We start from the raw sequence: 24,933 nt of genomic DNA, 5'->3' as shown, positions 1-24,933 counted from the left end.
ATATGCAGTACATACCCAATTTCCAATTTCAATAATCCATAAAATTTAAAGGATTGGTTGAAAATCATTGCTGGTGTACTGGCAATTGCTCCTCTCGTCAGTTCTTAGTGACAACAGCTACCTTGCACAATAGAAATGAACACAACTAGAAATAATCCATACATAAATCGATACATTTTCTATCATTTATTCAGTTTATGGTCACAGGCGAGTTAGAACCTGTTCCAGCGAGTGACGGGGTGGGTTGGTCATCAGTCAATCACAGGCCATGAAAATAATCCACTATATATATATTTAAAAAAATAATAATAATTAAAAAAAAAGTCCTTAGCAAAGCTCGGTCATATGCATGCACAATTTACTTGTCATATAACTAAACCTCCTCTTGCCAGTGATGCATGATACTGCAACTACCACTGTGTGCAATAGAAATGCAGTGGTGTCTTGAGATACAAGTGACAGGACTTATGAGTTTTCAAGATATGATCTGTCGTTTGGATGATTTTTTGTGCTTTGACATGTGAGCAAAAACTTGAGCTAGGCGGCGTGTATTTTGGCTGTGAACTTAACTCACTTCACAACAGGCAGCAGTTTGGCAGATACTGAACAATTCTTCAAAAAGGCTTCAAAGTGTTTCATGCCACTCCCAACTGAAGTTTACTGTCAAACAAAACATACAACTAAGAAAATTACACGATGAGTATTAAAACAACCACATAACTGCCTCAAAGACATCTAGCTTAATGCTAACACATATTGGGAAATGCCATCGAATGGCTAACGAATAGCAAAGCGTGTTGCGGTGTTATAACGCTTTAAGCAAAGGATATTTGAACACAAATGGTGGCGCAAAACACCTAGATAAAAAAATAACATTTATAAGCACTCTCATTATCCTCTGCTTTATCCTTTTTGAGATACGAGCCATCATTCAACAGTTTTTTTTTTGCTTTGACTTGCAAATTTGAGATATGAGTGCTGTATGGAAACAGTGAACTCAACTCACATCAGAACAAGCAGTAGTTTGGCAGACAGTGTACACTTCAAAAAAAGAGGTTAGCCACTCTTTTTGTTTATTGAAGTTTACGATCAAACTAAAACATAAAACAAAGAGAATTATACATGTATTTAAAACAACCTCATTGTTTTGCATTAGTGAAGTCAGTTTAGCTTACAACTAACAAACAATGCAAAATGGGCTAAGGAATAGGATGGGTGCTGTGGTATTAACAGATATTTGAACACAAACGGTGGAGCAACACTTTTAGATAGACAACAGACCAATACTCAAGAGATATATAGTCTTTATCCTCTATGAAGAGCTAATTTACTGCAGCTTACTGAGGAGTTTTGAACGGTTCCATGTAATTCTGTATTATACTGTCCCCAGGTGGTCAAGGCACACACAACAGAAGGAGCCGCACAATGTCCAAATGAATTCAAATTCTAACTTCAACATTTACAAATTTTGCGCCAGGAAAACCAGACGGTCCACAGCATCTGGTTTGAGTGCGGTTCTGTGACAAGGGAGGATGTTGTCATCCGTGCTGAACGCTCTCTCCGACGGAGCACTGGTAGCGGCGATGCATAAATACTGTCGCGCTAGCTTGGCAATGCGAGGGAAATTTGTCTGATGGCATCTCCACCAATCCAAAGGGTCGACATCACTGTCAACCTCTGTGGTCTGTAAGTAGACTGTCAGCTCCTTTCTTATGCTTTCCTCTTCTGACATTGTGCCGCTCTGACTTTTGAAAAAGCTGGCCAAAGTCTTTTTTCTTTTTGCCTTAGGAGGAGAATCGGGCTCCGCTTCTGCTTTTGCACCAGCAGCCCCTGGGAGCGTGTCCTGTTGAGTCTTTATTAGCGACACTATCTCTTCGACTGCTCTTGATAAAACTCGGTCCACCTTTTCTTCATCTATATACTTGTTTCTAAACCGTGGGTCGAGGAGAGACGCAATCTCAAGCAGGTCACGCGTGACCGGATCGGAATAGTGCTCAATCAAGTCGCCTAGGATGTTTCTCTTCAAGTCCTTCGTCAGCTGAGTGTCGCTCTCTTCCTCAGCAAAAATGGACGTGTTGAAGAGACTGAGCACTGGCTTGAGGTAGGAGACGCTGACATATTGTTCTCCAGACAAGGCGTCTGTGAAGTCCTGGAGTGGGCTCAACACCTTGTTGACAGCCTCTAGGACTTCCACGTCTTGCCAGGTAGGGACCAATTGCCTTGATTTCTTGTCGTCTTTTAGAACGTGACTAATGGCCCTCTCTTGCTCGAGCACTCTTTGAATCATCATTTGACGTGAGACCCACCTGGTTGGCGTCTCTGTTGTGAGACCGTGGTTTGGAAGACCCAGATAGTTTTGAACAATGGCCAGGTCCCTCCTTTTCTTACTCGAGTACGAAAAGGCCGACACAATTTTTTTGCACACATCTATAGCGCGTTGTACGCGGTCGTCTTTCACACCGCTCTCTGTAAAAACGACAAAACAATCGTATTAGTTCACTTATACTAATGTTAATTAGCAAACGTATACATGTGATGTTACGATGGAAGAAATCAAATGCAGCGTTTTCTTGTAAGGCTTGTGAACGCGTTGTCATGCCACAGTGCATCACAGACACTTTCTGGTCTTATTTTTTTTCCTACTCTCGTTGCTGTGTTACACACTTGCTCAAGTCAAGCTTTTGCACGGCTGATCGCTTACTGACTGAACTACCAAATTCACTGCTTTGCTACAGAATAAACCATTTAACAATAGAGGGTGCCAGCAAACTCGGAGATAGTTACATGGACCTTGACTTTTATTGCCGACATTAAGATAAAAGATTGTTCAGTAAAAGTGACGTTTAATGTTCATTTCTTTAGTCATTTATGCTTATTTCACATTGTTTTCTGTTATAGTTATTCTCTACAACGTATTTTCTTTGTTCAAATGTGTGTGTGTCTGGAAATGATAAATTGGTTTTACATTAATTCCCATGGGAAATATTGCTTTGCTTTTTCTTTGATTTGGTTTTAGTAGTAAGACTTTTTGGAAGATTATGAAAACTAAGGTTCCACTTAATATAGGTACAGTGCTACACACACACACACTGGGTGATTGAAAAGTACCTCCCTATTTTTAAGTACTTTATTTCTGAACAATAATTCTTACAATAAATGAAGATGAGAAGAAAGTGTATTGCATGGAGTTTTATTTAAAATTCGATATGGGCGCCAGCATTCGCCACCAGTTTCTCAAGCTGCCTGGGAACCGCATTAACTGATTTTACAAGGAACCCTTGTGGGATGGAAGACATAACTTCTCGTATTCGCCCTTCAGGTTCTTCCAAAGTCGTTGGTTTGGTAGAATAGACTTGCTCCTTTAATCATGGAACATACACAAAGAAATTGAGCAAAATATAACAACGTATATTTTAAAATAGGGAGTTACTTTTCAATCACCCTGCATACCTTTATAATACATATACTGTATATAAGATACAAAATGTCTCGATCAAATATTTAATAGTGTTTAAAAATGTTAAATATGTGTTCAAAAGTTGTTAAAAATGTTCCCCCCTTTCTGAAAAAAAAAAAAATCAATGATGAGTAACCTAATATCGGAATATTATTTTGAATGAATAAAAATACAAAGAATTTGAAGTTGTTTCGCCGGCTATTATTTTGCTGCTGTTATTGATGTTTTAAGTTTTGGCTGTGGTATCGTTTCAGTACAAGTACTGAAGAATTACTTTATGCAGGTATTGTATCAAAGCCCATATTTTGGTACTATGACAACACCCAAAAAATAATAATAATATTACAAATGATGATGATGGTGATGAAAAGAGATAATATACTTTTACAAGCGACACAATAAAGTTCATATTAATAACAATATAATGCTTACCTATGGCTAGGTGAAGCCTGTGACCAAAGCACTGGAGTCCTGTCCAATTGTTCAGTTCCACAGCCTTCTTAATGTTGGCTCCGTTGTCAGTGGTGATGGCCACGAGCTTCTTCTCTGAAAGCCCCCAGGAATCAAGTGCCTCCTGCAGGCCTGCTGCAAGTAACTCCCCAGTGTGGTCCTCAGGAAAGTAGCTCGTTTGCAGGCAATGACTTCGCAACACCCATTCGTCACTTATAAAGTGAACCGTCATGCTAAAGTAGGGCTCCATAGTGCGACTAAACCACATATCAGTCGTTACTGCGAAGTTGCGGACGGTCGCCAGTTCTGTTTCCAGCTTAGCTCTGTGCTTGTGGTACAAGTTGGGCATCGCTACATGGCTAAAGTACTTTCTGCTCGGTACTTCATACCTGGGATCGAGCGTCTTGATGATCTGCTTGAAGCCTTCTTTTTCGACGGCATTAAGCGGGACCATGTCTTTTGCAAGGTGGCAAGCGATAGCGTTTGTAATGTCGATCCACCGTTTGCTTTTTCTGTCGTAGGGAGCCGCTCTCGAAAACGCGTCTTGGGGTGTTTTCGGGCTACCTGCTGCTCCTGCTGCTGCTGCTGCTGATGATGATGATGATGTGGAGGGTGCTGCCGCCGACCTTAACTTCATACATTCTTCATATTCCGAGACATGCTTGCGGCTCAGGTGGTGGAGCAAATTGCTCGTGTTGCCCCCTCCGGCGGCGACTTTAGCAAGGCAAATCTTGCACAAAATTGTTGTTTGGTCTATGTCTGCTTTTTTGAAACCAAAATACCTCCACACAAGAGACATGGCTCCTCTCTTTGGCACAAGTTCTTCCGTGTCATCATTTTCTACTATTTCTGAAATTTCAATTTCAGAAAATTCAATGTCTTTCATATCCATTTTCACTGTAAAGTGTTTTGTTTACATCCACTCCTCCACCTCGCAGTCTCACCATGCGTTTTAATGAGAGTAACACTGAAAAGGATCCTGCCTGGAACGGTGACGCGCGGTTCAGAGTTCCTTGCGGTTGTAATAAAATACTGTACACCGGTATGGCGGTATATTAAAAAAACACATCATAACGGGAATATACACCGGTATTCGGTGTGAACAGATATACAGCCCAGCACTACCACAGAACAATAAAAAGTCCATGGCAAGCTCGGTCAGCATCCATCTATTTTCTACTGTTTATGTGTCATTCCACCCAATCTGTGCCATTTTCGTCCCTTCAAATTAATATGCATAACATTAAATGTAATTTTTTTTTTAATCAGGCAAAATGTCCTGCACACCATCTGATTGTCTATTTAATAAATACAATTTGAAAGATTAATGTATTCTTCCTTGAAGAGTGGGGAAAAAAATAACATTTATTGCATGTCCCCGCTTCCTAAAATGTATGTAAGCCAGTTTCTGCCAGTAATCTTTCATTTCATTTTTTGGTTTGACTTTCCTTAGCCTTTACCTTTAAATATAATAATTTCAGCCCTGTAATAGTATACATAGTATTAGTATTTTTCCATAATTGTGTCAGTCATCATCCCAACTATACTTCAGGTTTATTTTCTTTCTCGATGTCTGAAAATAATTTAGTTTAAATTCACACTTTAGTCGTGTCCTTCACCCTCTGAAAATTGTGGAATATTCCACAAGCCACATGACCACAGGAAGTTGCATCATTTAGATTCCGTCTCAGTCCTGTTACCGGAATACATTTTTTATGTTATTGGTTTATTTTGAACATATAATTTTTTTGTTTGATCAGTCATGTGCTTAGTGCTAATTCTACGCTAAAAACTCACTCGTTACTCAAATAGGAGTTTCAGCACAATAAAACAATGACATAAAGTTTGAGTAGTTCATTAGGCATTTTATCAGATTTCGAGTTTTGAAAAGACAGAAATTCAAGTTTATTTTGAGAGAGTTACAATAAGCAAACGGCACTGATTCGGTGGAATGGCCTTTATCCTCTTCTGTGTGACGGGTAAACTGTGTCATATCCCAGTGGTCTTTGGGTGAGAGGTGGGGTACACCGTGGGCTGGATGACTGTCAATCACAGGATGTAGAAATAATCCACAAAGTAAAAAAATACAGAGGACAGATCAATCACTGCCACCATGCACAAGCGAAATAAAGACAACGATAAAAAAAAAAAATCCACAAAGTCTTGATGAAGAACGTCCAAGTCCTTTATTAGGACTTGAAAAAACGTCAGGCAGCAGTAGGAAGACAACACAACAGTTCACTTCCACATATCCCACGTGTGAACATTGACAGTGTTCCGGACCAATAGAAACACTTAAATTATTACAATTAATTGTAAAACAAAACATAACACTGCAGTGAGACGAATTCAGTAAATGCATGAGAATCAGTCGAGACGCACTGTTCAGTGATTTCAGCTACGTGTTTCAATATAAACCAAATATGCTTCATGGATTTCTTCAAGTCAGGCAGCGGAGTGATGACATCACAGACGTTCAGGAGTATGCGAAGGAATACCATCACAGACAGTCAGGTGTATGTGATGTAGTTCTCGGGTATGAGGCCCGTCCTGCCCTGGTAGGTCGCCTGGAGCCAGCCCGGTTCCACCGACGGATGCACTGCAAGACCCCCCCCCCAAAAAAAAAATTAAACAACAGCAAATAAAATGTGCAACCATGTAAATAAAAGTGATTGAGATCCAGAAACCTGCTTCATAGAACCAGGATAACAGGTTTGTGAGTAATGCTGCTAATTTGCTTACAAACTGTAATGAAAGCCTCCTTGGTGGAGGAAACGAGCAGTATGTGATTCACTGCAGTTGCTAACCAAAACAGTCTCTCTGATGTTGTAGCTGTCTTTCCTTACCATTTGAAAAGAGTGCCCCCTGTGGAAAGCTTAGCTCGTGGCTGTGCTCGGCCTCGCAGGAGTACAAAGCTTTCGCGTCCCTTGGAGACCAGTAAAAAAGTTAAAAGCAGTTACTTTTTTTTAGCCATCTTACAAAGTGATAACTTGAATTCAAGACTCCACAAACCTTCCGGAAGTACAAATGTCCAAAGCCGAGGAGAACAGAGAACTTTCACGTTGGTGTTTTTGTGCCTGGATGGACAACCTGGAACAAACAAACAAATATTGTCACCGTGAGCCGAGTTGCCATGGTAACACTACTTAGGGCATACCCACTCCTCTAGACAGTCATTCATGATAACCACCACCTTGCCAAGTGTGAGTACACCCTTAGGATACCTACACTGATCCAGGCCTCTGGTAGCCGTTAGTGGACGAGGAATGTGCGGTCAGGACGTTGGTGCCTCGTCGTAGGTGGGAGTTCTTCCGCGTCCGTGTGGCCTCTCGCGGATCCAGCGACGCTAAACTCTGCACGGAGCCGTGGCAGCTTCTGTAGTCTAGAACAGCAAGCAAAGACACATGAGTTAAAGATACTTTTTATAGTGTAAGTGTCCTTACCTATCTACCAACCTGCATACCTAACTACGTTTACCATCCACCTACTTACCTCATTGGCTTCCTACACAACTACCTACCAACCTCACAGTTTAACCATCCACCTACCAAATCAACTGTCATCTGGCCTACCTGTCTACCAATCATTAAATTCTACCTACCTACCTACCTTTTCCAAGTGTGAGCCTGGGATGTTGCATACCTTCTGAGATATGCAGAGAGGTGAGTGAGGATGAGGTGGACAGCGGGTATGGGAACAAGGACGAAGAGGAGGACGAAGATGAGGAGGCCGTCCTGTACGCCGCTGTCTGGTGCTGCTGAGGAGGAGGCGACGAAGATTCCTTCGTCTTGTCTTGGGCGCTCTTCAGCGACGAGACGGACGACGCTCTGGGAACCGATCGAGCCTCCCTGGCCGGGGATCCGGAGGAGGAGAGCTGCACGGTGGATGAGGAGGAAAGAGATCTGGACTCTTTGGCGGAGGACAGGGAAACCGTGGATTCCGTCCGCTCAGCCGCGGAGTGAAGAGACGGCACCGATGACGACACGGACAATGCCACGGGCGCCGTCTCCTTGTCTGTCGCCCATTTTCTATCGTCTCCGTTGGAGGAACAGGAAGGAGGCGGTTGGACTTGAGTTGAGGAGCTGAGCTGGGCGGGAGGTGAGGACAAAGGAGACGTCTGTGACGCGCCGTTCTTCTCCGAGGAGTGCGAGGACAGTGACTCCTGGCTGCCCATGGGGGTAGTGCCCGGGCTGCTGCTGCTGAAGGAGTCGCCTAAGGCATGAACACAAATATTTACATCAATACCCTATTTTCTTAAATCATAGATGATCATCCACTTATGACAAATAAATGCCTCCCTCAAATAGACACAGCAGAAAAAAACAGTTACATCGTACACTTATCTGTCTGCGACCTCGGCTGAGCACTCACTGTCGTTGTCTGCCAGGCAGAGAGCAGGTGGGTAGAGGCGGGCCTTTCTCTTCCCCGACGACAGACAGATGGCCTTGTTGCGCCGAGGGGTTGCCCGAGAGGATGGCGCCGGAGGTAATGGCAGCGACAGGTCAGGAGCCTCTCCAAATATCTGACAGCCAAACACAACAAAAAATGTTAACGTGTGTGTTTTTGGGTTGACGTAACTGTGTTTGTGTACCTTGTCGTGGTTCTCAATAATGATCTCCACCACGATATTTTGGAACTTGATGTTCATCATGGCGGCCACCGTCTCCTCCTGCGACCTCATCAGTGTGGGACCGAAGATCATGCCCAGGTTGGACACCGTCATCAGGTTCTGTGCGCAGTGGGATGACACCCTGCATACAAAACAACAAAACAAACGCCTACTAATTACCTCCACCAAGCACTTGGATAAACCACTTATTCATGACAAATCCTCAAAATGATTCTAAATTGTGACACCATGCTTCTTAAATGAAGGATCTAGTAGGGGTTGACCCAATTAGTTGACTCATCAACATGCCGACTTTGACACTGTTTTTAAAACCGACGGCTCGCTGAAAAGTCTAAGCGAATCCTATTTGACGAGCTATAAATTCTCACCACTAAACGGTCTCACAATACACTGTGGCATTTGCTTTCAGAATGACATGGTGGCAAGCCACGGTCGATTAATAACCTGTTTATTGTCAAGATGAACGCTTAATGTGTCAAAGAAAGATTGTCCTCCCCTTGCGTCTTAACTCACTTGCAGGTTGCGTGTGTGTGTGTGTGTCTGCGTGTGTGTCTGCTCTCTGCTCTGGCCAGGACCTCTCCCTGATACATTCAGGGACCGCACAAGAAAGTCGGATTTTATAAAGTAACAACATCCCCTGTACCACACAGCTGAAGATTTGCTAAAATACATTGTTGAAAACCGTTGCCTTCTCTTTTATTTAGTTTTAAACTTCATACTATTCTTATATACTGTAGAAAGTAGTGATCCCGTTGTGTTAATCCTGTTGTGTTACATGAATTGTCGTTAGAGGAGTATAAATTCCGATGGTACCGGAACTATATATAAATGTGATTGGATGAACGTGTAGGGAGGTGGGGTGTGTGAGTGAGGTAGAGGGTTTAAGTGCCCAGCGATTTTTTTGTTGTTGTAACATTTATGTGTGATTTGAGAAAAACTTCATCAATCAGCTGACATCGACTCGACTATCATCACCTTAGTGTCAACTACAAAAAACTCTTAAGTCGTTCCACATCTAGCGTCCAGCTTCCAGTTAGGGCTCATTCAACCATGAAATTTATTCAGAATGGCAACGTTAAACCAAAATGGCTGACTTCCTGTTCAATTTCAGGCATGGGTACTTAATAATACCATGTCCATAATGGACATGCCCACCCAATATGGTGTTGATTAGAGAAGCTAGTGGCAGTTTCTTTTAGGAACAGGTACTCACACCAACCTTTCTTGTCAAAATTGGTAGACAAGTCCACCCAATTTCATGCTAATCAGTGACACTGGTGTTGGAGGCTTATTTTTATTATTTTTTTAATTATCCAATGGGTGCTACTGAGTGACGTTTTTTGGGGTGTGCTTGCAAAAACTGTGATGCAGTGACCCAGCCAATCTAGCAGATAGAGCTACTATTAAAAACAAAACAAAAAACATTGCTGTTTTTGGTGGTTAGCACTTAATGTGCAGTACTGCCACCCACAGGACTGGAGTATTATTTCACCTCACGTGTTAGGATCGTCTAGCCTTGGTAGACGTTTGTGTGTATGCTCCTGTGTACAAACCTGAGGAGGTGATTCGTCAGGAGGTCCAGCATGGTTCGATTTCTCTCCGGTAGCTTGTGGACCAGCGCATGGATTGCCCTCACGCGATGCTTCTGGTCATCGTACTCTGTGAGAAAATAAAATAATAAATATGTGTGTGTATATTGTTGTTTAGAGGCCAACTTACTTGCAGCCTTGATGAATTCCTTGTGCAGTCTGTACGTCAGCACGGGTTCTGCCAAGCACCTGTGTGTACACATGATGACCCATTATTCACAGCACTGGTGTATACACATTTAATATAATATGGTGCACAGAAAATTAGATATAAATATGGTACATTAGCAGTGTATAGACATTAAATATGATATAAATGGTACATAAACAATTAAATAAGATGTCAATGTAGTACATTACAGGCGTATAAGATTGTTTTAATTAAATGTGCTACATAAACAGCCACTGCATATGCAATGTTACCTAAAATAATTTTTCAGTCCGCTGGTGATGGTCTTGTTGTCCCAAGCGTCTGCGTCAAGCCGCACATCTGAAGCAGAAGTGGAGGCTGCAGGAAAAGCATTTCATGATGATGCATCATGCATCATCATCAACATCATCGTCATTGTCATCACGAGAGCGGGAAATAACATCAGACCGAGCCCCCTTCTTACCAAACACGCTCGTCATCAGCCGCTGAACCTTAGAGTTGACTCCCCCGGTCCGGTACAGGCCCAAAGTGTTGAGGCCTGTGCACACATTTAAACAGGATTTAGTACTTGTTAATTTAATGCGTAATGTACATCTGGATTATTTCTAGTCGTGCTGTTTATTTTTATTGTGCACAGTGGTGGTGGTTGTGAATAACTGAGTGTGGCTGTGCATGTTTTTTTTTTTTTTTTTTTTTTAACTCTGTGAAATCTTTCTCCTCATTCAATACCTCTGGTTTCTACCAGCTCGATGCAGTTCCTCACAAAGCTGAAGCCTGTCTCGTTGAGGAACGCTGTAAAAAAAAAAAAAAAAAAAACACAAATTAAAAAAAGCCCTTTTGACACAAAAAGTATGTAAACTGGCAGCCCTTGAACTGAGAAATCTGGTTTCTTACTCTCTTCCTTCTTGCTGAGTAGCGACGGCAGAGTGTAGATCTGAGGAGCCACAAACATGTCAACACATTATCAATAAATAGAAGGAAAAAAAGCACACAAAGTGAAACAATGACTCGTACAGGTTCTTTCCCATCCATGGCCTCCATCCACAATCGCCTGTTGGCCTCTGAGAGGGCTTGGAGAGTGATGACGCCGTGTCTGCAAAAAGGGAAAAGGAGAGTTGACAATACATAGTCGCTATTGACTAGTATGGTTCTGTTACCTCTCCACCACTTCGATGTCAAAGCAGAAGCGCTTGTCGATGGAGTCGGTCTTTCTTCGCACGCACGAGCGAAGTTTGAACATTTCTGGGGTCCCGTTCAGCACGCCGTTCTATAAATGTAAATGTGTCGCACAGTTACCGTCATCCGATCATTACTTGCCAGTCATTCGTAACAACTGGCACCATGCAGATGCATTGCTATGAATGAAAATGCCATTAATCGGTTACAGCCCACCCCCCAAAAAAAACACCAACAAAGTGCTATTTGATAAGAAAAATAGCACTCTATTTTAAAATTGTATTTTATAAAAACATACAGTAATGACAATCATTTACAAGAATCAAACAGATTTTGCCCAATTTTTTGCTTCAATTCAATGAACATTGTTCTGCTCCTTCTGGCGTGCGCACCTTGGGCACCTGGATCTAGTACAATACGGACAATACGGATATACATGAAGGAGACGGTCACTATTGCCCAGTAGGCCGCAGTAATAGTAGTCATTCTTCTCAGAGGATAAAGAGTATATGCCTGTGAGTGTTGTTATATTATCTTTCTTATTATTGTTATTTTTGGGGTTAGGAGTTACAGAGGACACAAACCAAAGCATAAAAAACATCCGACAACAGCTCGTATCTCAACAAAATCATAAGTTGGGTCACTCATATCTCAAGGTATCGCTGTATGATGATATATTTACTGCAATCACTCTTTTTGCCAGTTGCTCGTGATAAATGCCACGTTGCACATGAGAAATAAACAGAACGACTCACATTAGTACAGCCTAAAAACTAACAAATCCATAAAAATGGACGGCAGTTCACCTGTCTGCTGGCCGGTCGGGCTTCAGTGTTGCTCATGGTGAACATCTTGGAGCTCTTCTCATACGTACAGTAGTATCTAGTCCACACGCTTCCCAACGGACCTGAAAGGACACACTACATCCAGGATGCCATTTTGGCTGCAAGTGGGAGGTCATCGTTTGGTTTGGCTCACGTTTCTCCTGTATGTAAAGGTAGCCCTCCATGGTGAAGCAACCAGGGGCTTTGAAGTCCTCCTCGGCCGAACGAATCCTCTTCATCAGCCGCTCCACTTCAGCTCGCGTGCTTTCAAAGTTATTCCGGGCCTAAAAGAGCCACAAAAACAATGACTCTTTATGCTCATTATGGAACTTTTAAATGCACACCCAATGTTCAATGTTTCAGTACTTTTTTGCACGACTTTCTGTTCTCTAACAAAGAGCTGAAGGGCAAAATTCACAACAGGTGTTTAATCCATGAATTGACCAATACATTTCCAAGGAGGTCCACTTCTATGTCTCTCTGTGACTCTTCCAGTCTCTCTGTATCTCTGTTGCAAAATGCCGATGACAGTGGCCAGATCCTGTTTGAAGCATCGCAATGGCGACGTTGATCATCTTTTCCCCAAAATTTTCAGCGAGACAAAAAGACTTGTTTTAAGATGCAAGATCTTATTTTAAGAATCTTATCAAGCAATTTAAAACATTTTGGGGGGAGGGTCTCTATTATTCATGGATTTATGCTATTTGCATCACCGCTTGGTAAATAGTGAGGGTTCACTGTAGTGTACTTTATGATGAAGAAGCAGGTGTTTAACTTACATTCTGCAGGTTGAACTGCAGCTGCTGTTTGTAGGGCTCAAACTCGCTTGCCAGCTCGTAGCCTTCGTGGTAGAATGTCAGCAAGCCTTGCAGGAAAGCCAGCAGCTGAAGAGCACAACAACAAACGTAGATTGATCATTACAACAGCAAACAAAACAAAAAGCCCGTAGGCTGCTTGTTTGGGTCACTGTTCTTGTTTACGTTCACAACAGATTTTCGCTCCCTTGCCAGCTGAAGAAATCACCACACAGGAAGCGGGCGGCCGAAACAGGAATTGGCCTTCACTGATATAGATCATTCAAAACATGTTTATCGCCAGCCAAAACAGAGTGTTTGGCAGCTGTTTTTTTTTGGGCGCTCCTCTTGTGATCATAATGATACTTATGTTCACAAGCAATGTGATGCGATGACATAGAGGACCCTTTTAAAGAGTCATTACATGAGATAAAGATAAAGAGAATGTATAATTGTCCCCCAGAGGGAACATTCAGTTTACAATCTTTTCATGCTACATTCACATAGTCAACTTATACAAACAACTGATCCTTTAGACAGGAGTTGGTGTTTTTGCAGTTGGATGTTGGTATCTTGCTCGGAATTGTGCCAAAAGACTTTCCACAACGTCTTCTTTGCTCTTCAATGAGTTCCTTGGGAGTTCCTTGCCCATTCTTCGGAGTATTGGTTGACCCATGCTACGTTTAATGCAACATTCACATCATGTACAATTATGTGGACATGAGTTGGTGCTTTTACAGTTGGAAGTCAGTATCTTGCTAGAAAAGGCTCCAAAAGCCTTTCCACGACTTCTCCTCATTTCATCTTCACAAGTTCCCTGGACCTTCCCCCTTCATCAGAGTATTGGTCGATCCATGTAACGTTCATCTTATCAACTCATATAAACACGTTAACAACTGATCCATTGGACAGGTGTTGGTGCATGTGCAGTCGATATCTTGCTGGAATAGGCTCCAAAATACTTCCACGACATCTGTTTGTTCAACCTACACGGAGTTCCTCGAGTCAATCGTCACCACAAGTTCATAGCAAGGTTATAATAGTTGTCATCGCAAATAGTACTCATGTCCAGTACAGATATGTCAGTCTTGCTTTCCTTCCCTGAGGAGCCTGGTCTGGATTTAGCTTCACTTTCGGAGGAGGGGTGCAGTTAGACTTCTTGTGCAAATCTGGCAACTTCTCAAGTGGACTTTCAGATTTGTGGGTGTAATTCTCCCGGAGAGGTATTCGACACATATCGACATACTGTATTTCATCCGCCAGCCATTCCTCGTCCACATCATGCTAGTCTCTCTTCTTACACATCAGGCCAAATTGTCAACATTTCACGTCACAGTCAGACGTCGAGGTGCCGTACGGCTGTTCAGGTGTTGTAAAACTGGCAGAGCCAAAATAAGCACATTTAAAATCAGCCCAAAAAGCCCAAGTATGGAATTAATTGACAAAGACGAAAACAAAGGACATTTTTACTATAATTACTGTTTGTTTTATTTGTGTGTCCTCACCGGCTCCACAAACTCAAACTTCTTCCTCTCCTGCACCTCCTGGATCTTGAAGACGTACTGCAGTGAGGCGTCGTTAAACACCTGCCGATCTTTGCTCATCTGCGAGTCAGCCTGCGACAGTAACAATGCAATCAGAGATCTGTGTGTGTGTGTGTGCGTGTTAGGAAGTGTTTGTGTGCGTGTGTTACCTCATGTAGCTGCGATTCTTTCTTCTTGGAGGACAGGCTAAGGTGTTTCTCCAACACAGAGTAGTACCGTTCCGTCTCCTTGTCAAACTGCTTCTTGCCCTCCTACGTGAGACAAACGGACAATAAGATGCTACAAAAATGCAAGCAAAAGATGACATTGTCCATGCTACATTCCTGTTCCCGACAAGCGTCAATATTTAGCCACACTGCTTAAACAGAATTAATCAAAAATGACGAGGCTGAGATGTTTGAGTCCAGCTGTGACTTGCATGGTGGTGCTACATTCTACAAGCAGCACACAAGAGTGCATTTTTTTTCAGGCCCTAGCTACACATCTTCATAGCACACCATTTGCAGTGTTGTTGTTCTAGATCTAAGAAAGAACCCTACTTATTTTTAAATGGAACCTAACATGAGATGGCCGAGGTACTGGAATTATGGGTCAAAAGCTAAGATCAGTACAATTCATGGTCACCTCTTTTTACTTCCAGAAAGGGAAATGTTCAATGACTATTCCAATTCATCCTGGCAAGAAAACTAGTGATTTCGAATGACATCTGAGGAAAATACTTATTTATATTTGACATGGCACTTCCTTTAACACGAGATGGCTGAGGTAATTGTGGGACAAAAGCTAAGATCAGTGTATTGTTCATTCTCTTTTACCCGCCAGATTTCTATTAATCCTGGCAATAAATGACATCTGAGCAAGAACCCTGATCATTTTATAAATGGCACCCAACATGAGATGGCGGACATAACTGAAGAGGAACAGTCTGAACGTGGCTATTTTTATTCATCTGGGCAAAAATATATATATATATTTTGGATAATTGGCAAAAAGTAGTTAAACAGTTAGACCAGTAGGTACATGTTTCGTTTTGGTCGATTCACTTGTCCAAATGTCTTCAAACTCCCAGTGCTTGTTTTTTTGTAGAGCTGCAGCTATCGAATACTTTTAGAACTGACTATTCAGAAATTGAGGCAAAAAAATTATTTTGCATCATTAAACAACAAAATGTTCACAATCCACAGTATAATATCTTTGACTTTGAGTGTGTGTGGCTTTAATAAGCGGGGCCTGGCCATGCGAGTGACGTATGAGTCAGCAAATGAGAGTGTAGAGTTGGCTGTTGTGAGCTCAAGTTAGCAGCCAGCTGTTAACTGGCTAGCCATTAGCCAATCTGTGTGTTAAGTGAGTGCCTGGGCGTCAGTTGTGGCTGTAGAAGCTAGTGTATGAATGTCCTTATTACAGTATGTGTTTATTTTGTTACTATTCGTTCAATAAACCAATCAAAGTGCACCGGCGGCTGTGTCTATCCTTGACCACTAGTGGGGGTATTACAATACATTCTAACTAGCGGTGGTAGTACATACTGAATTATCTAACATCGATACCTTGTGTTGCCGATCGTAGACGTTCTGTTTTGCGGTACATTCGTTAGTTCTGCTTTGCAGTAGACACATTGCACACCATCTTCTTTTTAAAGTGTGAAATGATAAACTTTGGACATCCTCTGTCTTTTACGCACTCTTTCCTTCTGGCTCACCGACATCACCACAACTTATTTCTACATGCAAGCAATCCATAAGTCAGCAGTAACATTAGTCAGTGTGGAAAAATGTTCCCTGCGAAGCTTCAAGACAGATATTTTGCTTAGGCTTTTTAAAAATTTTATTATTCAAATGACTGTATTTGATAAATGGTTTCTACCCTCCTAGTTCTATGCCTGAGCAAGGACCTTATGTATCTCTGTTCTATGTCTCTCAGCGAGAACACTATTGATTTTGAGGCCTGAGGTTACCGAGGCTCGTCTTGACACAAGATGGCTTTTGTAGTGCCAGTGGGTACAGATTACCTGTCTCAGTTTCTTCAAAACTTTAAAGATTACTGTTTTTATTGCTGTTCCAAGAGCTCTATTTTTGAATGACACCTGTGTTGACACAATATGGCCGAGGTTTGACACAAGATGGCTGGGCTCTCCGAGGTAAAAGGTCGGGTTAGTACGTTTCTATCTCAATTTGGCAACAGTTTATTTAAACTCATAGATTATTGTTCAATATCTGAGCAAGGCCCCAAGGGGATGTCATATACGGTGGCTGCTAGTCATCTGCTTCTATGCAGACTGCAGAGAGGATAATGTGAATCAGAGGACCCCCGCTGAAACCAGACCCGGGCCATGTTTACGCCGCCTCGCTTCAAGTCTGTGACGCGCCTCCCAGCTTCCGTTCCCATGACCTCCGTCCTGACACATTTATGGTTTATCTGAAAAAGCCATACACTCAAGACTGGGACTGAGCCGCTTCAGGACCGACCCCTAATGCTCTAAATAACGAATCAGACATAAACAAATGCGCAAGGATTTTAATTTTGATTAAAGACCAAGTAAAGTCTTTTTTTTTTTTTTTATATATATACATTAAATGTGCTTGAAGATAAGTGCTGAAAACGTATAAGACTGAGAACTATTCAGAACTGAATTGTTGAGATACAGCATTAAACCCTTTTTCACCATCTCAGTTGTCCAGATTTTATGGTGGGGCTAAAACGCGTCCGCTCTAACGCAACCAGGGAACAGCATGAGTCGCCCCTCCCCCACTACATATTTACCAAAGGCTATTCCATGCAGTGGCCATTCGGCGTAATTGCCACTTCCTTATTCATAATAACTTGGCCTAGTTCTACCACTACAGCGTACAGTTAGCAATCAAAGTACGCCTCCAACTCGAAAAAATACATCTTCTCTGAAGTGTAATGTCGTTTGTGTCATTTAGGCTACAGTGTCTCTGCCGTGGTGTTGCCCCCACACGCGGCACGTGACGAGCAGGCGGACGGCTCCGCTGACCCGGCGGCCCGACGCCAGCGCAAGGGCCTTAGGTCCGTCAGCCTCGCAGTTGCCGACCGCGACATTGCGGGGTGAGAAGGAGTAGAGAAATAAATCATCCACTGCTGTAGCCACATATGGTGAAATCTCGAGGGGCTACAGCAGCCCTCTGACTTTTAATAGAAACAAAGGAGGGAAAACTGTCCCGTCGTGGCTGCCGGTCATTACGCCGGGGCTCAGAAGCTGCCTGGCCACCACAAAGTGCCTCTCAGCAGCCAGCCCATGAGCGTGTGTGCAATGTGCATCGCTGGGAAGTTTCCGGCTTAGGAGCCAAAACAGAAGGCTCGTATTTGAGTCACACCTGAAAGTTCCGCGGGGCGGTTTTTTTCAGAGCATTCAGCGACATGCCCAGTGTCTGGAAGCTGCAAGAACGTTTTAGTTCTTGACCATTTTGAAGCCTGATTTCACTTACTTTGCAATTTTTATATTCATTCAAATTTGCCAGGCTTGTTAACAATACTCTTCTCTGTGGTGTTTCAAATTTACAAGACATTTTTTGGCCAGTTTATTGGGGCTTTAACTACGGTAGAAAAAAAGTTCCCCCTGGGTTCAGACCAAAATGTCCGTTTTCCTGTTCAGTTTCATGCATGGGTCCACGAGTTTTTTTGGGTGCCTTGTTATGACTGACATGCCGATCGGTAAATGATACTGGTGTCTGGGGGTTGATTTCTTTTTTTTTAAATGAACACTCCCTCACCCCCTGTAATTCATGGCGAATCCTCACAATGGTTTTCAAACATGTGACGCCATGCTCCGCCCACGATAGATAACGCAGCCCAAAAAGCTTGGCAAATTAGCATCGCCAATCTGTCTAGGCTACCTGTTTCTGTTCAGGGCTCATTTAGGCAAATTACCCTGTTAAAATACGAGGCATAATACGAATACTGGGATTAATTGCCCAAAATGAGCCAAAAAGGACTGCTTCATTAAAAAAAGCAGACTTTCTGTGTCTTTTGAGATTTTTTTTGTGGGTCAATTTACGATAACCACGCCTACCAAAATTCATGCTACTAAGGGGAACTGGCTTCGGGGGATAAATCATAATTTATCCCAGGCCCTGTCCAAAATGAACCTAAAAATGGCTCCTTCAAACAAAATGGCTGACTTCCTCTTCAATTTCAGGCATGGGTTCTTGAGACTTTTTCATGCTTCAAATTTCACATACCCATCTATGTGAAACTGGCTTCACGGGCTATCCATTCTTTCCATGTTTTTCAAATTCAACAGGAGGTGACGTCTGAGTGAGTTTTTTAACTACAAATAAAAAAAGCACCTTCACTGCTCCAATCTGCTCCTTACGAAACCTCTCCAGCGGCGAGATTAGCACGTCGTCAGCATTTTGGATCTACGGGAGGAAAAAACAAAACGCCACAGCGGTCAGGCGAACATGTCGCAACACCGAAGTAAGATGTCATGGTCATCGGTGACACACGCCTAATTCCCGCTAAAAGCCAGACTATCTGCCGGCTCACAGGCTAAAAAATAAATAAATAAATCAAACAGAGAAGAGTTGTCACAGTCAGAATTAGACATAGAAGCTTCTTTGTCATCATGGGAGTGTCATAGCATGGCCATGGAATGTAGCAAAATTAGCATTTCATGGACATAACCAAAATTAGCTCCATTAAACTCGGTGACCAGAACCCAACAATTACAGTCGTTGGGATTAATTGGTAGAGAGAATGATAACATGTGGAAAGTCCTTTCAGCATTTTTTCGATATACTTGATATCCATCTTAAAGGTCACCGTCCATCATTTTTTAAAAAGAAAAAAATAATCTTTGATGTCCTCTTTTCAGGTTTACAAGATAATTTGGGTTGAAAATGCCCAAAATGTCCTTTTTCAAGCTATTTTCAAGCATTTGAAACCACCAAGATAGCGCCGGCTTGTCATGGTGCTACTAAGAGGCTACTAGTGGGTGACACATGGCTATTATGTGTTCCTAGTACAGCACAGTAGTTTACTAGTAAGGTTTACTGGTGCATCTCAACAAATGACTGTAGGAGAAGGAGAGTTCATTGTATATAGGCATTGCAATTCCAAAAGTTAAACTCATCAATTATACACACTCATCAATTATACACACTCATTCAACACAAAAGTACTTTTCAGAAGGCCAATTTCAACCTCATTACTGTTTCTTATGTAACTCTTATTTCTTGGAGATGGTAAAATGTGGGTTTTCGTTAGCTGTAAGCTATAATCAACATTTAAAAAATCATAAAATACTGTAGTTTGCGCTGTGTAGTGAGTATGAGTTTTTGAATTGAACTACAGAAACACATTGTCAAGTTTTCTTACTCTAATTTATTGAGATGCACCTGTAATTGTGAACCAGTAGGTAATAACAAACTCCTTGAGCCATAGTAGTAGGGTCCTTAAAGCGGCTGGGCTACACACAGGACAGCTTGTTGATTGGTGGACAGAAAATGGTCACTCCCAGAATGCGACCCAAAGACCAAAAACTTCTGAAGATGTCCACCATTGTCATTTACAGTGTAAAATTCCAGTCCCCCCCTCTCCCCATGATGTCACGCTATTTAACATAGCTGACGTAGCTAATTGCTAATCATTTCAGTAGACATGTGTGTTGATTGGTCGACACAGAATTGTGTGTTTACAACTAGAATAATTAGATTTCAGGCTTTCTGATCCATCCATGACACTTTGCACTTATCGGACCCAAAATGGGCGATGATGTCGTAAAAGCCATAAAAAGAGAGTCTGTGGTATGCCCGAGGAGCATGTGCTTTGTGCGAAGATGGCCGTTGTCCACACTCGACTTTGTGTTTACGACCACATGACTCTCCGGTCACATGTCGCGATCTTAACTTTCACATCATGAGGTCATCTGTGTGAAAGGAACACTTTGTGTCGCTTTCACTGCTATGCCACAGGAAGAACCCGGATTCTAACCCAGAATCCCACAACTGTGAGGCAGATGTGTTAACCACTCAATACCGGGCTGCCCATACCCGACGTTAGCCGTGGAAAATGGAGCCGTGTGCAGCGTGGAACACTAAATACACACACACCCGCAAGCACATGCACACACAAACGCGCACACACACACACGTTTTTTTATGGACTTTCCCAGGCTGCGAGGGGCTCGGCTCTCACTGGGGAATAGTCGGAATAGATTCCACATGGTTCCTCGACCAGTAGACCATGCACACTTTCACAAAAGCCCCACACACACGCACATACACACAAAGGGGGATCCTGTAGAGAAGGTAGCACACTAAAACACACACACAAAGGTTGATGAAGTGTGTGTGAGCTAATGTGTGTGTGTGTGGAGGGAACTCAAGCGAACAGTCATGGTTCCAGACAAAACCTTTCACGCTGGACTCAAACAGGAAGTCCGGGTCCAGACACAACAGGTGGACCAAAATGCGCAGAGGTCCGCGTGAAGAGAGCTTCTTACTCACCAGACGCTTTCTCTCCTCCTCCATGGTGCTCAGCAGCTGAGAGAACTCCTTCAGAGACTGAGCTGCAAGCAGAGTGCAAATACATGTCAGGGTGTCGCTATGGAAACGACGCTGCGTTATGATCGGTTCTGAAACTGCGGGGCTTTCGAATGCTCTAACGGTGTTTCCCAAATATTTGCATACCAAGTCCCACCTCAAGTACATCTATAAAGACCAACATTAAAAGTAGCGCAATAGGCCCAAGTGTTCATCAAAAACGAGCCAGAGGTTTTAGTGTATTTAATATTCTTGTAAGCCACTGTCACATTATGCAGTTTGAACATTAACACTCTGTTTCAATATAGCAAAATGTAAAAAAAAACTAGACTTAAATTCAATAAAAAATGTTTTGCATATAAAACAAAACTAAATAAATGGTACCAAAATAAATTCAAACAACATGTTCTAAATGATTCAACGCAAATGTGTTGTATTTTAAAGTTAAATACTAAAACTAAACTGTACTTCAAATATGCTGTTCTGGTTTTCAAAAAAAAAGTTGAAGCCGCTGTAACATTATACACTATTTGAGCATTTAAGTGCAGTGCGTAGCCTCTGTCACCTCCTAAACTGGAATTCTGCATTACAACAACAAGCCGTCGCTTTGATATGATGTAGGCGATGCCTAGCCCCCACCTCTGCACCATGTGATTCTAAAACGCTTTTATTCCGTTTTGAAGGCTAGCAGGTACGGAGAAAAGACGGATTCTTTGGAAAAGGTAATTATTGTATGATTATTTTCTGCTACAGAAACATACAATAATATGTTTAGTTAGCTTTTTACAAACGGGAGACAAGGAACCGTGCTCCGGCACTTTGCCCATTGCTCAGTAAAATGTGTCATTTCCGCTTTGTTCTTTCCGGTGTGCTAGCAGGCGCGAAGTGAAGCGAAGGGTTAGGGTTTCAAACTAGGAGTAAGGTTTCAAATTAGGGTTTAAAGAAGGGGTTACACTTTTAAATTAGAGTTTAAAGTCAGGGTTAGAGTGTCAGGTTTGGTTTTCACATTAAGGTTTCAAGCCTGGCAAATTATTTTCAATATGACATCCGACACATATATCGAGGTAGACACACTGCCTGCGGAGTAGATGTGGCATCTGTAAAGCTGACGAAATGAACACACGCGATGGAGTCAGACCCACCGATATTGATCTCGTCGTCGGTCTCCGCGTCTCCGATGCACTCGAACTGGAACTCCTGCAGCGACTGAGAGAAACGCTGCACCGCCTGAGAAAGGCCTGACAGCAGCACAACAAACAGGGCCGCCACCATATTAGCAACATCTCTCATCACCTCCGATAGGAAAACTTCAACTACTGAATGGAGGGCCCCTGGAATTGTCTTCTTTCTTCTTTTGCGGGTAAAATAACTTACAGTATGCGGCAGTTGAACAACAATCACTTGTAGCACTAAAAGTAGAGGTGTTAGTTGTAGTTGTGCCAGCAATCAGTATTAGTTCTTGTACTAAAAGCTGTAGTTGTGGCTACAGTAAAAGTAGTAGCATTGGTTGTAGTATTTGAAATCAAAGTAATAGCTACGGTGAAAGCAGAAAGAACATTTTAATATTAAACATAGCAGTTGTGGTGTGGCTATTTTAAAAGTTGTAATATTGACTGTTGTACCAAAAGTAAAAGTAGTATTAGTTGTAGTTCTAAATATATAAACGCTGTAGTTGTAGTAAAAGAGTCGTATATATATTCTAGTAATAAAAAAAAGTACAATACTACTAAAAGTACTACTTGGGTCGATAGTAAAAGTAGTAAAATCAGTTGTTATGTCAGCACTACGATATCTTATAAGTAAAAGTAGAAGTTCTTGTAGCAGTACTAAAAGTATAAGTAGTAGCTATAGCAAAAGTAGTACTATTAGTTGCAGTACTAAATGTGCCAGTTTTAACTGCAGTAAAAGTAGAATTTGACGAAGCACTTAAAAGCAAAAGTAGTTATCGTAAAATTAACTGGAGAAAGTTGAAGTATTATTTGAGTATTACAATTTGAGGCAGTGTTGTAAAAATCCATTCACGGACCACGACGGTTTCGCTGGTACCACCAGTGGCCCCCCTTCCACATACTGAAAAACATCGTTTCAATTAAACAGCATTATGATAATAATTATAATAAAAAAGACAATGTAATGACAATGTAAAAGAGAAGAGACGGTAAACGTCGGCACGGCTGTTAATAGGCTTTGAAGAAATCCAAATCGTATACGATGCAGTTTATTGTGGCTAAATCTTACTTCTGAGGGCCGATATGAGCATGCTTCCATCCTTGATGAGGTCTTTGATAAACCTGTTGGTTCTCTCCAGCTCGATCTCATGGCACTGGAGCCTCTCTCGGAACTCGGGACTGTCCACGAACGAGTCGCTGAACTCCAGCGTCGGCAGACCCATCCTGGCTAAACGGACGGCGACGCGAAACAAACTACGCCGAAAAGGACGCCGGTCGAGACTGCGCCGAGGATAGCTGTGAGTGCTCGGGTAAGAATTGTGCTGCGCTTGACCCTTTTTTTCATGCCTTTCTCCGCTTTTTTTTCTTTTCTTCTTTCCTCTCCCTCCTCGCTCCGCTCGCCACTTCCGGACACTCGAGCGGCGTTGACAGACCCTGAAAACAAAACAAAAAAAAACAAAAAAAATGGAAATGAACGACAAACTCCGGTGGCGGAAGCTCTAACAGGCTTCCTCGCTCACAACTTAGCAGATGCTGGAAGTGTGAGGGAGGCGCAGGTTGCAACTTTGGTGAAAAATCATTCAAAGAAGAATCGCTTGGCAAAGAATGTGACGCTGCTAGCTAAAGGAGCCTCTGGTGGAGGGCGGCTGGTTACTATGGGGACGAGAGACTCCTGCTGGCGCCCGGTGAAATTTGAGCAAAATACACACCACTACCACTTTTCGCTATGTTACGGAAACTACTACAACTGCCACTACTCACGCCTAACTATTATATGGAAACGACTACTACAATTCCCTCTTGCTCCACTACTCACTATTATATGAAAAATACTAGCTACTACTACTACTAGTAATACAATTATTAGTCATTTTGAGTACTGGGAAGTACAATACTAGTATTAGTTGTAGTACTAAAATTACAAGTTGTAGTAATGTTAGTTGTAGGGCTGAATGTTGTAGTTGTGGTGATAGTAAAAGTATTCATTTTACTCAGAGTAATATTAGGTGTGGTGGTAAAAGTTGTAGCAGAAATAGTATTGCAGTAGTAGATCACTTCACAGTAATAGTAGTTGTCCATGTAGCTTTGGGAACTAGTAGCCCAAGTACTGCTAAGTCCTGTTAGATTCCCATAGTTGTAATATAATGCTGTCTATCTAATTCCGACTAAATGTATCATCATCATCATCGTGAAATGTTATGAGTGTAAAAACAGTAACATGACATGTGTTTGCTCTGATATCGTATTATCTTTCAATAAAATGTCACATGTCAGTGTACTCACTGCAATATTGGTCAAAGTCCACCTCACACATAACACAAACATGTACCCTGTAATTGTAGATGTCAAGTACAACACACGAACTGTTGTTAGTCCAAAACCAGCCATTTTCCATGCAAACTCAAGAATTTTTTTTTTTTTTTTAAACTGATAGGCTAGAGAAATACGACAGGCAGGAACAGGTCTTGTGGTAAATAAATAAACTGAGCCTGGATCCATGCCATCTCCTCAGAGGCAAAGAAAGAAATTACTGACTGACGGCCAAAGCCTCTGAGGAAACTGCTAAATGTTTTCCTGACTCGCAACTACACTATACTGTCCTACACTACCCTACAGCTGTCATAGCAATGACAAAGCTGTTTGATT

General features: G+C 42.1%; 2 protein-coding genes and 1 long non-coding RNA gene across 3 annotated transcripts; 1 reads left to right on the top strand and 2 right to left on the bottom strand.

The window, feature by feature from the left end:
- Positions 1–171: 171 nt before the first annotated feature.
- Positions 172–5,047, bottom strand: LOC133467406 (E3 SUMO-protein ligase ZBED1-like). The gene is made up of 2 exons (XM_061752251.1): positions 3,890–5,047; positions 172–2,466 (listed from the first exon to the last, which is right to left on the bottom strand). Exons 1-2 carry the CDS (start codon positions 4,797–4,799, stop codon positions 1,460–1,462), a joined length of 1,917 nt encoding a protein of 638 aa, XP_061608235.1. The 5' UTR covers positions 4,800–5,047; the 3' UTR covers positions 172–1,459.
- A 704-nt stretch (positions 5,048–5,751) lies between these two features.
- Positions 5,752–24,909, bottom strand: arhgap42a (Rho GTPase activating protein 42a). The gene is made up of 25 exons (XM_061752236.1): positions 24,617–24,909; positions 23,357–23,721; positions 22,261–22,356; positions 21,083–21,144; positions 18,923–18,994; positions 14,765–14,866; positions 14,577–14,687; positions 13,057–13,161; positions 12,432–12,561; positions 12,260–12,360; positions 11,435–11,544; positions 11,292–11,370; positions 11,172–11,211; positions 11,007–11,069; positions 10,741–10,815; positions 10,550–10,634; positions 10,257–10,315; positions 10,091–10,196; positions 8,499–8,658; positions 8,279–8,429; positions 7,550–8,119; positions 7,136–7,289; positions 6,920–6,997; positions 6,754–6,833; positions 5,752–6,506 (listed from the first exon to the last, which is right to left on the bottom strand). The coding sequence occupies exons 1-25, from the start codon at positions 24,784–24,786 to the stop codon at positions 6,418–6,420; spliced, it is 3,213 nt and encodes a 1,070-aa protein (XP_061608220.1). The 5' UTR covers positions 24,787–24,909; the 3' UTR covers positions 5,752–6,417.
- Positions 21,173–24,565, top strand: LOC133467421 (uncharacterized). Its single transcript, XR_009785222.1, has 3 exons — positions 21,173–21,840; positions 23,427–23,585; positions 23,719–24,565. It is a non-coding gene; the product is annotated as an uncharacterized LOC133467421 (long non-coding RNA).
- Positions 24,910–24,933: the final 24 nt, after the last annotated feature.

The sequence above is a fragment of the Phyllopteryx taeniolatus genome, chromosome 17 (genome assembly GCF_024500385.1).
Source record: "Phyllopteryx taeniolatus isolate TA_2022b chromosome 17, UOR_Ptae_1.2, whole genome shotgun sequence".
Classification (NCBI taxonomy): Eukaryota; Metazoa; Chordata; class Actinopteri; order Syngnathiformes; family Syngnathidae; genus Phyllopteryx; species Phyllopteryx taeniolatus.
Note: the sequence above shows the minus strand (reverse complement) of the source record. Positions and strands in the feature narration are given on the sequence as shown.

Coding starts and splice junctions, on each gene's coding strand:
- LOC133467406 (XM_061752251.1), bottom strand. CDS start 4,799: ATGGATATGAAAGACATTGAATTTTCTGAAATTGAAATTTCAGAAATA. Junction 2,467..3,889: donor CAGGCTTCACCTAGCCATAG/GTAAGCATTATA, acceptor TCGTTTTTACAG/AGAGCGGTGTGAAAGACGAC.
- arhgap42a (XM_061752236.1), bottom strand. CDS start 24,786: ATGGATCCAGGCTCAGTTTATTTATTTACCACAAGACCTGTTCCTGCC. Junction 14,688..14,764: donor AAGAATCGCAGCTACATGAG/GTAACACACGCA, acceptor TTACTGTCGCAG/GCTGACTCGCAGATGAGCAA. Junction 10,197..10,256: donor GGAATTCATCAAGGCTGCAA/GTAAGTTGGCCT, acceptor ATTTTCTCACAG/AGTACGATGACCAGAAGCAT.